At 43.8% G+C, this 15,271-nt stretch overlaps 1 protein-coding gene across 1 annotated transcript; it reads right to left on the bottom strand.

The window, feature by feature from the left end:
- Positions 1-1,042: 1,042 nt before the first annotated feature.
- On the bottom strand, positions 1,043-4,270 carry RHEBL1 (RHEB like 1). The gene is made up of 8 exons (NM_181668.2): positions 4,035-4,270; positions 3,354-3,425; positions 2,927-2,994; positions 2,568-2,650; positions 2,421-2,477; positions 2,173-2,220; positions 1,755-1,836; positions 1,043-1,583 (listed from the first exon to the last, which is right to left on the bottom strand). The coding sequence occupies exons 1-8, from the start codon at positions 4,084-4,086 to the stop codon at positions 1,494-1,496; spliced, it is 552 nt and encodes a 183-aa protein (NP_858054.2). The 5' UTR covers positions 4,087-4,270; the 3' UTR covers positions 1,043-1,493.
- Positions 4,271-15,271: the final 11,001 nt, after the last annotated feature.

The raw sequence follows: 15,271 nt of genomic DNA, 5'->3' as shown, positions 1-15,271 counted from the left end.
CCCCTAAGAGATTGCTCTTTGGAATATGCTTTTTTCTGCAGCCCTTATTTCTTTTTAGATTCAATATCAGAGATGCAGAAGCTGCCAGCAGGACTTTTAAAAACAAGCATGACAGACCATCACCCCCAGTTATAAGCCCAACTAGCCGGGAGCCAGGCCATAACAAGGTCATAGCTAAAAATCACACCCGGATTTTGTCCATTTTTCCCAATTAAGTGCATTGACAGAGTACCTCAGGCTCTCCCAGTTGGCAGAACTCTATGCCTTTCCTGTGAAGGATACCATTCAGGTCACCCTTATAAGTCGTTGCAGGAGGTATTAGGCCACTTAGGACCTAGGGCTGCTGGGGAGGGGGTGGGGGTAAAGGCAGTTAGGACCAAACTTTCCTAGCTGAACCCATCCTCCTACTGAGGTGGTGGGTCAACAAGAACAGAAGCAATAGCCTTTGACACCTGGAAAAGGTAACACAACTTCAAAAGTGTGAAAGGTATGAAAAAAGCAAAGAACATCTATTTTAATGAAAGGCACTTGAAGAGATCAGGGGCAGGGAGTGAGGGTTGATCGGGGCATTATTCCTTCCTTTATTCAACTCTCTTAAAAAATTAAAATCTTTGCAACACTTTAGTCCCTGCCTTCACACTACTTCACAGTTGTTACATCATTAGGAACAAGGGTCTTTCTTCCAACCCAAACGTATCCTCTCTGAGTTCCAACAAATCCCAAGGCCCCAGGAGGGAAGCTAGGGCAGCATGTGGCAGCTGGCCACTAGAGGGCGGTGTTTCTGTAGTTAAGGGGGTTGTGAGAGCCTACAAATTTGGATGGGAGTGGCAGTCAGTTGGTTACCTGTATGGGAGAACAGGGTAGAAAAGAAAGTTGGGAAAAATAAGTAGTAAGTCTTAGGGTGATGGTCCTGAATGAATTAGGGGTAAGGAATAGGAACAAGGTTGGAGGAGTAAAAACCTTGATTCTCTACCAAAGGCCACAGTCATCACTCCTTAGAAAAGAAGATACTGGCCCTGAGTGCTCCCCAGACACAGAGAAGTCAATTACAAAAAGATTTCTCAGTTTATTTGCATATGTACATTGTCACTCCTGGGAGCCAGCTTCGCTTCAGGAGTCCCCAGCTCCCCTCACCCAGCCAACACCCAAAACCTACAGAGGAGACTGGGTCCTGAATAAACAATGCCCAGGACTCATATACCAACCCCATAGGTTATCACAGTTCATATATTTAGCAAAAACAGAGCTAGAGGACAGTGCCCATGAGACATCCTTGCCTCTTTGTAAACATGGACAACCAGGCCACTGGAGCCTGGGTAAGTGTGCAAACATGAGGGTACCTCACTGTGTGCCTAGAGGGCCAGGGACACAGCTGGCAACCAAACAAACCCGTGAAGTCCTGAGGGCGCCCCCACACGCCCCCACTGGAGCTTGGAAAGTACCAGGGGCAGAATCAAGGCAGCTGCCCCTTGCTCAAGAGCTCATCTCTGGGCTCACATGAGATGGCAGCGGCGCTCTTGTCCATATGAATTCTCTACCCGGGCAATCTCCTGGATGACTTTGGTGAAGATGCCTTGAGTCAGCTGCAAGGGATAAGGATTCAGGGCAAAAAAAAAAATTGGTTGAGTTCACTGCCAATACCACCCAACTCTCAGGTGAATGCCCCACTCCCCCACCATCCCCACCACCAAGCAGTGGCATAAAAAGAAAAACACTGCTACCCCCACCACCTTCCTACTCTTCAGGCCCAGTACCTGATTATTTCGAGCAGATGACTCCATAAATGTTGCACCCCAGGATGCTGCCAGCTTCTTCCCCTCAACAGCCTGGACCTCCCTAAAAGCAAATTCAGGACATGAAAATGAAGAATAGCAATAGGCCCCATGTTCTCTGAAAAATCTTTACAGAAACTAGACTTCCTCTGACTCGTCTCATTCCAAGGTTTGGGAGAAGGTTTGGGAAAGAAGAAAATACAAGAAAACAAAGGAGCCTAGGACTAAGGCTTGAAATATGAAATTATAGCTTTTGAGATAGAAGGATCATTTTGTCTTAACCTTCAAGTTAGAAACAAAGAGGTAAAACGACTGGTTCAAATCAGTGGCAGAGCCAGGACAAGAGCCTGACTGATTCCTACACACTTTCCTTTGCCTTAAGCTACAGAGATTTCCATACCTGTCTGGAGAGAGATCGGCCTTGTTTCCCACCAGCACCACTGGCAGCCTGGGAGGAAACAGCAGTTACAACAGAATCCCCTCTGTTCCCCATGGACCCCAACCTCCTTCACTTCATAGCTGGACAACTCCCCATCAAACCAGATAGGATCTATGTCCCGGCTTCCTCCTTAATTTGGATCAATACGCCCCTCTGCCCTCCCTCTTCCCTGGTGTCCACACTATGTCTTTATCCCCTGTGGCACGTACCGGGTTTTCCCGTGGCCTTCATGTAGCTTTTGGTACAGACTCTCAATGACTTGGAAGCTTTAAACACAAGAAAAGAATCTTACAATTTTATTCTGGGACAGCCCTCAGGTCCTCCCAAGTCCCCCACTCTCAACCTTGGTCACTTACCTATGCAGAGAGGTGACAGAATACACAAGCACATAACCATGGACCCCAATGATGAATGAATAGGGCAGAATGCTGTACTCATCCTGACAAGAAATAAAAACATCAATACCTTGATTCACAAGACTCAGATGGCCAAGTTTGCTGGGCTGCATCCTGGGGACCCTCCCTGTGGCACTCCCTACTCCAGTCACTTCTATCCAACAAGTACTTATAGAGTAGCTCCAAACAGCACTGCACACTGAAATACTGCTAAAATGCTTTTCTTTTAATACTACTTTACAGATGAGCCTCAGAGGCTACCAGACTTCATCTCCCAGGACTGAACTGCCACATTTAGACACCCTACCCCAAACTGGTACCTGCCCTGCTGTGTCCACCAGGTGTAGGTGAAACTCATCTTTGCCAACAGTCACTATCTTGCTGTAAGCTGAAAAGAAAAGAAAACTTGACTGTGAGGTACCTTGTAGGGTGAGCAATCTGTGCCCCTATATATTAACACAGATGGGCCAGGTTCAAGGAGCTCTCCAGGAAACTTAAGATACAATGTTAGGCTTATTATTGTCTACACATGCACTATCCTGGACTCAGTATCTTGGAAAATGCACACTCTAGCTCCACTCACAGAACAGGATTGATAGAGAAGAGATTAGATTTAATATCTAATTAAATCATCCCTTTGGCACCCGGAAAATCCCAAAGTGTGGCCTTGGCGGGGGGGGGGGGGGGGGGGGGGGGGGGGGCACCCAAGCCCTCCCTACCTCACCCCAAGGGGAGAAATTTACTCACTATTCTCCACAGTAGGATCATAGTCTTCCAGGAACTCGCCCTCCACAAATTGATGTGCTAAAGATGTCTTCCCTGTGGGAAGCAGAGGTAATTGTAGCCAAATCACCCATCCACATTCATTTCCTCTGTCCTTTTGGGCTGTGGCCCTGGACTAAAGGAAACCCCGAATTAGCATCCTAGCCTGTGAATGCCCCATGCAATGCTGTCCCTTAGACTCCTTCACCCTCTTTTCGCCCCAGGTCTCTGCACCTTGGCCACCGGATGCATACAGTAGCGACGCAGGAAGCCTTTCCTGCTGTCTTTCCCCACCCAACTCCTGGGAAGATCCGGATTCCCCAGGATTCAGTCAGCCTTGCATCCGACACCTGAGACTTGCCCCACCCAGACCGCGCCCCCGCCATCAAATCCTGCCCCCACCTCCACCCCCCAGAGTAACGAACACTGAGGACCACTGTGATGTTCAAGCCGTAAGCCCATGTTAACTCTTCCATGCTCCAGCTTCCTGCCGCCTTGAACACTACCACCACCCCAGCCTTTCCCACTCCAACCTTTCAGTCCTCGCTCTACAAGCTGGTTCTAAGGATGCCACCATTTCTCCCTGGGTCGCCTTCCCGCGGCAGTGCGCCTCCTCTGGCCACAAAGCCGCGGTGCATTGGTGCTCTGCCCTAGACGGAGACTCACCTACAGAACGGTATCCGAGGATGACCACCTTCCTGTAGCGAACTAACGGCATGGCAGGAGCCGGCCCCGAGGGGCTTGCAGAACTTGGAGCTGAGAGAGCCCCAAGAAGAGAAAGTCGCAGTGCAGTCAGGTGTGGCAACCGGCACGGGAAAGTCGCTCACTCTGAAGCTGCCAGGGGCAAGCTAGAGGGAAACCAAAACAAGCGCCGCGCCCGGAGCTGGCCACGTGATCACAACACAGCAAGACTAAGGCGAGGGAGCCGGGCGACCGGGGAACTACACTGCCGCGCCGCTCAGGGCTCCGCCCCCCAGGCCGCTCGCCATTGGTCCATTAGAAAGGATAGGGGCGGAGCCGTTAGCAGGAGGGAAGGGCGGGCCTCACGTGGAGCGGGAGAAAAAGGAGTTGCGCATGCGCACACTAGACCCGGTTCATTCATAAAGAAACAGAAAGGAACCCGGGGTCCTAGAGGTGTTTGCGCGTTTGCAATCGAGTAATAGTGGCTGCAAAGAATCGTGGATGGAAAAGCGTTGTGGCTGGGCTAGAATTTATGGTCAAAAGACTCTAGGTCTCCCTTTTCCAAGATCTCCGGAGTCCTTGGGTAGGGGAAAAAGGCCAAAGTTTTAATATATCCCCCTCCAAACTTTAGCCCCAGATATTTTATTGTCAGGTTTCTGTAGTCTTCCAGGATCTAACTTCGGAACTGCGAGTCTTATTCCTTGAAAAATTGTTAGAATTTGTGGCCAAGTCCTCTGAGGTTTAGCTGTTATCGTTATTACAATCAAAGCATTTATTTATTCAACAAATATTTATTAAGCATATATCTGATCTGATCTGATATGTTTTAGTTATTGCTCTTTGAAGATAGAGTGATGAACACAATAGATAAGGTCTCTGAGTTCACAAGCTTAAAATTCAGTTGGGAAGAAACAAACATAAACAAGTAAATGTTAGATAATATTAAGTGCAACAAAAAAAAGCAGTGTTACAAGGGACTTCTGGGTGGTCTAATGCAGAGTACTCTTCGTTCCCAATGCAGAGGGCGGAGATTCAACCCCTGGTCAGGATACTAAGATCCCACATGCTGCAATTAAGACCCTGCGCAGCCAAATAAATAAAAATAAAGGGGGGGGGGGAACTGTGGTAAGAAACGACTGGATTAGTCATTAGTGACACAAATTAGTGACTTTTCATTTCAAAACAAGCCCCATTTAAGCTGAAGTTCAAATGACAGTAAGGAGCCAGCTAGGTAAAGATTCAGACAGAAGAATCCACCAGCACTAGAATGGAAATAAGTTTGTTAAAATCCAGAAAAGAGAGAGAAAGCCAGTTAGCCTAAAGTAGATGAAGTCTAAGAGGATCGCAGGTGCTAGCCCCTGTAAAGTAGTTTGGGCTAATTCTAAATACCTAGAAAGCTGCTGGTGATGGCTGTTGATGGTGTCATTAAGTAAATTGGGGCATGACATGATCTGAATTGTGTTTCTAAAAGATCTTTCTGACTGTGGAGAATGGACTGGGGTTTGAGAGAAACAGGAGCAAGTGGAACAAACAGGGAGATCAGTCAGGAGACTGTTATTTGTAGACCAGGTAAGGAGTGAGAGTGGCTTGACAAGAGTGATAGTGATGAATGAATTTCATTCAGAGAATTCGGGGTGTGTTTTGAGGCTGAGGTTAAGTTCACTTGCTTGCTGAAGGTGTGGATACAGAAGGTGAGGAAGGAAAAAGAGGAAAGAAAACACCTAGATTTAGAGAGAGTTTTACTTTATGCCAGGAGCATTGCACTGTCATCTAATTTAATATTCACCACAGCCTGAGGTTGTTAATTGGCATTGTTCACACATTCATCAACAAATGTTTATCAAACAACCACCATGTCCCAGTCACCCTTCCAGGTGCTTAGAATACAGCGGTGAACAATACAGACAACGAAAAAAACAAACAAACAAACAATACAGACAACGTCTCTGCTTTTGGGAGAAGACCAACAATCTACAAGCAAACAGTAAATAAGTTACAATTTAAAAAGTAATAACTGCAATGGGAAAAAAATAAATAAGACATTAGTGGGCTAGAAAGTAACTTGGGGTGTTATTCCTCTCCTTTTAAAATAATTTTATGTATTTATTCATTTTTTTGGCTGTGCTGGGTCATTGTTGCTGATTGGGCATTTCTCTCTTTGCAGAGAGCAGGGGCTACTCTCTAGTTGCATTGCTTGGGCTTCTCATCGCAGTGGCTTCTCTTGTTTTGGAGCACAGGCTCTAGGCATGTGGGCTCAGTAGTTGTGGTTCCCAGGCTCTAGAGCACAGGCTCAATAATTGTGATTCGCAGGCTTAGTTGCTCTGTGACATGTGGGATCTACCCAGACAAGGGATAGAACCTGTGTCTCCTGCCTTGGCAGGCAGATTCTTTACCACTGAGCCACCAGGTAAGCCCCATACTCTCTTTTTATATATCCTAGAAAGCCTGAGGAGGTAACATTTGTGTCCATGACTTGAGTTGTTGCTGTTATTTAGTTACTAAGTTATGTCCAAGTTTTTTGAGACCTCATGGACTGCAGCCAGCCAGATTCCTCTGTACATGAGATTTCCCAGATAAAAATACTGGAGTGGGTTGCCATTACCTTTTCTAGGGGATCTTCCTGACCCAGGGATCAAACCTGCATTTCCTACATTGGCAGGTGGATTCTTTACCACTGAGCCACCAGAAAGACTTGAGTAATGGGTAGCTGTTATTACTGTTCTCTTACAGATGTAGAAACTGAGACTTAGTCATATAGGTAGCATACAAAAGTTATTTCTTCTGGAAGACCCTGATGAGGTGAGTGTGTAGGAGTTAGATTGTATTAGAGGACAGGCTTTATAAAACTAAAGAACCATCTCATGCTTAAAAATATCCATATCGGAGAAGGCAATGGCACCCCACTCCAGTACTCTTGCCTGGAAAATCCCATGGACGGAGGAGCCTGGTAGGCTGCAGTCCATGGGGTCGCTAGGAGTTGGACACGACTGAGCGACCTCACTTTACCTTTCTCTTTCATGCACTGGAGAAGGAAATGGCAACCCACCCCAGTGTTCTTGCCTGGAGAATCCCAGGGATGGGGGAGCCTGGTGGGCTACCGTCTCTGGGGTCACACAGAGTCAGACACGACTGAAGTGACTTAGCAGCAGCAGTAAAAAAAAAAAAAAAAAAATCCATATCTACAAAAGTTATTTCAAAGAGCCACTTTTTAATCTGGTCTCAGAAAAGGACCTTTACTGTTGGGTAAAGGAAGTTCCTTGTAGAGCAGCAATTTTATGTTGGATTATTGGGCCTGAATGAGGTTGGCAGTAATCCCAGATTAGGTTTTAAACACTGTAGGATAAAATAAAGAACTGGATTCAATTCAATAAAATTTTCTTCATCCCTTCCTTTGTATCAGGCACTCTTACCATATCTTGCACAGTAGGTATATAAAGGTAAGTAATAGATGCCTTTTTTATTGCTTGTCTTTCCAGGTTAACTTTCTACCCTTTTCCACCTAGATTTGTGTCTAAGAGGTAGACCTTGATCCTTGGATCCCAGGTGGGTTCAGCCAAAGAGGAGTACTCACAGAACAGAAGGAAGAGATGGTCTATTCCCACTATGAAGGTCACAGCAACTCTCAAAGCACTCCCCTTACCCCAACACAGGCAGCTCTCATGTTCTATTTCCAGTAATTGCCTCCCTCACCCTTCAGGCCTACAGTAGTTAAGAGCTTCTCTGATACTCACCTGGGGTGCTGCTCTATCCCCTTTGTTTTCCTACACCCTGCCTGCACCTTGAAGAAAGCAAAAGGACTAAAACAAAGGACTTTCTATTGCGAGGTGTTTTTTTTGTTTTTTGTTTTTTTTATGCAGAAACAAGATCTCATGGAAAATTTTCTCCTACATCTTGAACAGAACTGTATCATATGGTCATCTCTACCTACAAGAGAGCCAGGAAATTTTGTTTAGCATTTTGTTTTCCACTCTTTGCAAAGGAAAGCAAAAGAGAATAGGAACAAATGTTTAGTGAGCCATTCTAATAGACCTGCGTATCTTGAGACCAAGATATTTGTTAAATATCAATCACCATAAAGGGATGGCATAAATGGTTACTTCATAAAGATCACAGATATGCAAAGATCACCAATAAAGGATAAAATGAGGGAAGCAAACTACCCTAATGTTCAATAAATAAGCTTAGCATAAAATTTCTAGAGACAGCATCATACATTGCTCTATTTCAAACAGCTGAGATAAAATGAAGATGAATTGCTGCCAGAAAACTGTTTTAAGTATCTCTATGAAAAATGAAGGGACTTCCCTGCACTCTAGAGTGCGCTTCCATTTCAGGAGGTGCTGGTTTGATCCCTGGTTGGGGAGCTAAGATCCTACATGCCTTGAGGCCAAAAACCAAAACATAAAACAGAAACATTGTAACAAATTCAATAAAGACTTTTAAAAAATGGCCCACATCAAACAAAAATCTTGAAGAAAATAAAATGTTTTTACTATTAATATGTTTGCATTGAAATGATGGTTCCCATTTCACAGATCTTCTTGGTTTCTCACAGTTTTGGTGGAGGAATAGTTATGGCTTCACCTTCCTGCTGATATATCAGTTACCTATTGTTGCATAACAAACTATATCAAAACTTGGTGGTCTAAAACAACATCAATGTATTATTTCTGATGATTTCATGGATTGAATTGGCAGTTCTTCTGTTGGCTCTCCTGGACTCACTCATGGGGCTAACAGAAGCCACACACCCTGTTGGAAGGCCCTCTCCTTCAACTGGTTACAGTTACACCTCTCTCGGGTTCTTGAGACCCTTTCTTCCCTCGGCCTTCAGGTCTAGGGGTTAGCACCTCTGGTGACTCCCCACTGAAGACAGACTCTGAATACTTCAAAACACTTGTAGGTACTCCATTATCCTGTCCACACTTTTATGAACATTCCTTTCATTCTATGCTCCTCAGTTCCCCATTTGAGTATGCAATCTGTTTCCTTCAAGGATTCTGAATGATACACTTCCGAATGTCGTAGTAGGAAAAATTATCAAACAAAATTATAGCAAGTTTCACATTACAGTAAAACTAGCTAGAACCATAGAAGAAATTTTTCTTCAAGAAAAAAAAAAAAAACAAGAAAAAGAGGAAGGAAAGAAGAAAGGGAGGAAGGAAGAATGAAAAGGTGATTGATTCTATCTGGAAAGATCAAAGAGATTTCACATGATAACTGATAAATGAGCTGAAACTTAAACATTGCTCAAGAATGCCCTGAGCAAAAAAGCAAAATGCTGGGATAGAGAGGGATAAATTAGGAGTTTGGGATTAACACAACTACTGAGTACCGCAACTACTGAAGCTCCTCGCCTAGAGTCTGTGCTCTGCAACAAGAGAAGCCCTGCAGTGAGAAGCCTGCATACAGCAACGAAGAGAAGCCCCCGCAGTGAGAAGCCTGCATACAGCAATGAAGAGAAGCCCCCATGCAGCAGTGAAGATCCATCACAGTCAAAAATAAATCAAATTATTATTTTTTTAAAATGGAGGTACTTCCCTGGTGGTCCAGTGGTTATGACTCCATACTCCCAACATAGCGGGTACGGATTTCATCCCTGGCTGGGGAACTAAGATCCTGCATGCCACACAACTGGGCCTAAAAAAATAAATAAAATGGATAACCAACAAGGACCTACTGTATGGCACACAGAACTACACTTAATATCTTGTAATAACCTAAAATGGAAAAGAATCTGAAATATATATAATTGACTCACTTTGCCATGAATCACTGCACTGAAACTAACACAACATTGTAAATCAAATATGTTGCTGTTGTTGTTCAGTCCCTCAGTCGTCTCCAACTCTTTGTGACCCCAGGGACTGCAGCACACGAGGCCTCCCTCCCCTTCACCAACTCACGGAGTTTGCTCAAACTCATGTCCATTGAGTCAGTGATCCCATCCAACCATCTCGTCCTCTGTTGTCCCCTTCTCCTCCTGCCTTCTATCTTTCCTAGAATCAGGGTCTTTTCCAATAAGTCAGCTCTTCACATCAGGTGGCCAAAGTATTGGGGCTTCAGCTTCAGCATCAGTCCTTCCAATGAATATTCAGGGTTGATTTCCTTTAAGATCAACCAGTTTGCTCTCCTTGCTGTCCAAGGAACTCTCATTCCATTAAAAAAAAAAAAAAAGTTTTAAGGCAAAATGCTAAGAGAAGAGCAAAAGCACAGTGTATTTGGAAATACAGAGTGGATCCTGTACTTGCAGCATCCTATGTGTGTAGGCTATGTGTGGAAATTAAGGCTGGAGATTTGACTGGGATCAGCTCAAGGAGGATTCTGAATGCCAGATTTAAAAATTTGATCTTTATTCAGTATCCCAAGGGCTTTCAAAATATACCACTAGCGGTATGTAAGATGACTTAGTTAATACACAAACTTAAAAAGTACATAACAAATTTTTTTGTTATGTAATTTTTAATGTGTGGTAGGAAAAATAAGAGCCTTAATGCCAAAACGATGACTTCACAAATATTCTTGCTTAGATGAGGCTGAAACTGATAGAAAGAAAAGACAGTAAAATACTAAATAATTATATGGGTGGAATGGGACTATAGACATAGTCATCAAAATAGTAAGAGGTTTCGGAAGCTCTGCAATGAGCAGTGGGACCTTTGCTATTTCCCAGGTGGAAGTGTTGTGGGGAGGACAGTACCATGAAGACAGCTGTGCTTTGTAAGGATCTCGCTGGTGGCCCTGTGGAGAAGGGTGTACCAGGAGAGACTGAGGCTGGAGGCAGCAGCACAATTTGGAAGCTGATATCCAGGAGGAGAAAGATGAGGGCCTGGACCACAACAACAACAGAGAGGATGCCAAGGACTCATACAAAGGGTGCTCCAGACAGAACTTTAAAAGATGATGACCTGATTAAAAGAGGCCAAATTCCATTTATAGATGTGGAGGACATGGGGAGAACAGGAATTGCTTAGTGGGGGAATGGGGAGAGTATTGAATCAATGCACTGATTTTTTACATAGTTGTTTTGTTTGTTTGTGGATTTTTTGTTTTTGCCACATCTCACGGCATTTGGGATCTTTGTACTTCAACCAGGGATCAAACCCATGCCTCCTGCAGTGGAAGTGCGGAATCTTAACCACTAGACCACCAAGGAAGTCTCTAATGTACTTATTTTTGACCTCTGGATTTTGAGACAACTTTCAGCTGTTCACATATTAATGAGCCAGTTAAGGACATATATCTCTAGGCACTCACCAGAAAAAATAACCAGGATACACGTGAAGGTATCTCCCCTGCATGTTCATGCATCTGTACTTTCCTCATCCTTATCCCTCTTCTTAAATTTTGCTATCATGGAGTTTGATAAACACCAACTCATTTCAGAAAAATTAGCAGTACTTAGCTCCTCTAAAGGGACCTTGCTTGATCCAAGGACCACAATCAGCAACTTCCAAAATAACTGAATTATAACATATGAGAGCTGGAGGACTTTGGTGATTATCTGGTACAGTTATTCTGAAGAGTGAGGACATATTAGAGTCACTCAGAGAGTTTGTTAATGCACAGATTGTTGAACCCTACACCAGAGTTTTTGATTCAATAGGTCTGGGTAGGAACCAAAAATGTGCCTTTTGAACAAGTTTCCAGGCAATTCTGAGGTTGCTGGTCTACAGACCACACTTTGAGAACCACTGATGGAGCACAACTACTCCAAACTACAGACTGAGAAAATGCAGCCTGGAGAAGTAAAGTGCATTATACCAGTGAAATATCATGGAAATAATATGGACTTTGCAGTCAACCAGACCTGGTTTCAGATCCTGACTGACTCACTTTGTGATCTCAGGCAAGTACTTGACTCCTCTGAGCCTCAGTTTCTCTTCTATGAAATGGTTAGAATAACCAGGTAGTAAACATTTGTCATTCTTTCCAGCTGCCACAGAAAGACTGAGTTGCCAGGTAGTGGCCACGGTGTCAGCGGTGCCTTCCAGCCTCTAGTCAGGGCATCAGCCCGCACACTGCACTGTCCAGTGTTTAATGGCAGTTGCCACAATGTCCCTGGCTTGATTCTGTCATCTGAGGCATTGTTTTTGGCTGTACAACCTTGGAACCAGACCTTTAGCCCTCCTATGACCTGAAAAAATCTTTCTGGAATCAAATACTGGCTTTTGCACAACTCTTGTGAGAAGTAAATGAGATAATCCCTATCACTCAATTGAAAAATATTTGGTACTCATTAAATTGAAGCCATCAAAAGAACTATCATTATTAGTTTGAAAATGAATGAGCAGTTTGGCCAGAGAGGTATTCACAGAAGCAGATGACCTGGCTCCCTCCCTGGACACCACTGAGAAAGGCAATGCAGGGAGGAGCACTCAGTCTAGCCAGCTTGGGAACTGGACTTTCTCAGGACACCTCCAAATGGTCATGCACTAGGGAAGCCTCAAATTAATTCATGAACACCAGATCTGGGTTTCCACCATGCTTTCCCTTTCCACTACCGAGGAAGTCTGTGCTCCTCTATCTAGGGCACTCCCTTTTCCAGTGAGGTACCAATTTGTTGCCTGATGAACGGAAAATTAGGATAAAGAAGAAGGTATTTCAACCAGGTCATATGGAGACCCAAAGAACCATCCCTGACCCACCAGTGACCACATTCAGCACCTCTCTCCTCAAGATAATTCTAGGCATGGACTTCTCTGGTGGTCCATTGGTTAAGAATCTGCCTGCCAACGCAGGGGACACAGGTTCAATCCTTGGTCCATCCCTGGTCTGGAAGGAGTCCACACACTGCAGGGCAACTGGGCCTGTGCACCGCAACTACTGAAGCGTACAAGCTCTGGAGCCCATGCTTCTCAAGAAGAGAAGCCACCGCAGTGAGAGGCCCATGCGCCACAACTAGACATCAGCCCCCACCTGCGCCACAACTAGAGAAATTCTGAGCGCAGCAATGAAGATGCAGCACAACTCCCCCAAAATAATAAATTAATGCATAAATGAAAGATAATTCTAGACACATGGTAACAAACTGATTGACTGAGTTGCCCATTTGCCACATTCCATTTTGGATTAATAGATTGATACTCGTTGATCAAGGACACTTTCTTTCATTTTGTTGTTGTTCAGTCCCTCTGTTGTGTCCGACTCTTTACAACCCTATGGTCTGCAGCACGCCAGGATTCCCTGTCCTCCACCATCTCCTGGAGCTTGCTCAAACTCATGTCCATTGAGTCGGTGATGCCATCCAACCATCTCGTCATCTGTCGTCCCCTTCTGCTCCTGCCTTCTATCTTTCCTAGCATCAGAATCTTTTCCGATAAGTCGACTCTGAATCAGGTGACCAAAGTAGTGGAGCTTCAGCTTCAGCTTTCCAATGAATTCCAATGAATTCAGTCTTTAATGAATATTCAAGCTTGATTTCCTTTAGGATTTACTGGTTTGATCTCCTTGCAGTCCAAGGGACTCTCAAGAGTCTTCTCCAACATCACAGTTCAAAAACATCAATTCTTCGGCACTCAGCCTTCTTTATGGTACAACTCTCATACATCACTACTGGAAAAACCACAGCTTTGACTAGATGGACCTTTGTTGCCAAAGTAATATCTCTGCTTTTTAATGCACCATCTAGGATTGTCATAGCTTTTCTTTCAAGGAGCAAGGGTCTTTTAATTTCATGGCTGCAATCACCATCTGCAGTGATTTTGGAGCCCAAGAAATAAAGTCTCTCACTATTTCCATTGTTTCCCCATTTACTTACCATGAAGTAATAGCACCAGATGCCATGACCTTATAATGTTTAGTTTTAACATTTACCCTATCTATTTGTGAAGTGATGGGACCAGATGCCAGCTTTTCACTCTCCTCTTTCACATTCATCAAGAGGTTCTTCAGTTTCTTTCTGCTTTCTGCCATAAGGATGGTGTCATCTGCGTATCTGAGGTTACTGATATTTCTCCTGGCAATCTTGATTCCAGTTTGTGATTCATCCATCTGGCATTTTGCATGATGTACTCTGCATATAAGGTAAATAAACAGTGACAATATACAGCCTTGACACACTCCTTTCCCAATTTTGAACCACTCTGTTGTTCCATGTTCAGTTCTAACTGTTGCTTCTTGACCTGCATACAGGTTTCTCAGGAAAAAGGTAAGGGGGTCTGGTATTCGTATCTCCCAAAGAATTTTCCACAGTTTGTTGTGACCCACACAGTCAAAGTTTTTAGCATAGTCAATAAAGCAGAAGTAGATATTTTTCTGGAACTCTCTTGCTTTTTCGATGATCCAACGGATGTTGGCAATTTGATCTCTGGTTCATCTGCCTCTTCTAAATCCATCTTGAACATCTGAAAGTTCTCCATTCATGTACTATTGAAGCCTAGCTTGGAGGATTTTGAGCATGACCTTGATAGCATGTGAAATGAGTGCAATCGTGCAGTAATTTGAACATTCTTTGGCATTGCCCTTCTTTAGGATTGGAATGAAAACTGATCTTTTCCAGTCCTGTGGCTGCTGCTGAGTTTTCCAAATTTGCTGGCATATTGAGTGCACACTTTAAAAGCATCATCTTTTAGGATTTGAAATAGCTCAGCTGAAATTCCATCACCTCCCCTAGCTTTGTTTGTAGTGATGCTTCTTAAGGCCCATTTGACTTCACATTCCAAGATGTCTGGCTCTAGGTGAGTGATCACACCATCATTGTTATCCAAATCATTAAGATCTTTTTTTTATAGTTCTTCTGTGTATTTTTGACACCTCTTCTTAATATCTTCTGCTTCTGTTAGTCCATACCATTTCTGTCCTTTATTGTGCCCATCTTTGCATGAAGTGTTCCCTTGGTATCTCTAATTTTCTTGAAGAGATCTCTAGTCTTTCCCATTTTATTGTTTTCCTCTATTTCTTTGCATTTTTCACTTAGGAAGGCTTTCTTATCTCTCCTTTCTGTTTTTTGGAACTCTGCATTCAGATGTTTTACTTTTCTTTCTTTCATTTCAGATACATTAACATAAAGCAGAGAAAGTTGAGAGAAATCTTTTTCTCTTTCTGCCTTACTCTTCACTCCCTGCTTTATCCAATCAACCACCAAGTCCTATCAATCCCACAAATATGACTGTTTCCTGAAATTGTCCTTTCCATCTCTACTGCCATCTCTTTAACTCAACCAACACCATCACTCATTATCTCATTATCCATTTTGCTCGCTCCCCTCTAACTCCACTAAC

Source organism: Bos taurus, chromosome 5 (assembly GCF_002263795.3).
Source record: "Bos taurus isolate L1 Dominette 01449 registration number 42190680 breed Hereford chromosome 5, ARS-UCD2.0, whole genome shotgun sequence".
Lineage (NCBI taxonomy): Eukaryota > Metazoa > Chordata > Mammalia > Artiodactyla > Bovidae > Bos > Bos taurus.
This window is presented reverse-complemented; position numbering and strand designations above follow the sequence as displayed.

Excerpts from the sequence above, each read along its gene's own strand:
- RHEBL1 (NM_181668.2), bottom strand. The coding sequence starts at position 4,086 with ATGCCGTTAGTTCGCTACAGGAAGGTGGTCATCCTCGGATACCGTTCT. Across the intron at positions 3,426-4,034 it reads CCTCGGATACCGTTCTGTAG|GGAAGACATCTTTAGCACAT; the intron begins GTGAGTCTCCGT and ends TGCTTCCCACAG. Across the intron at positions 2,651-2,926 it reads TGGTGGACACAGCAGGGCAG|GATGAGTACAGCATTCTGCC; the intron begins GTACCAGTTTGG and ends ATTTCTTGTCAG.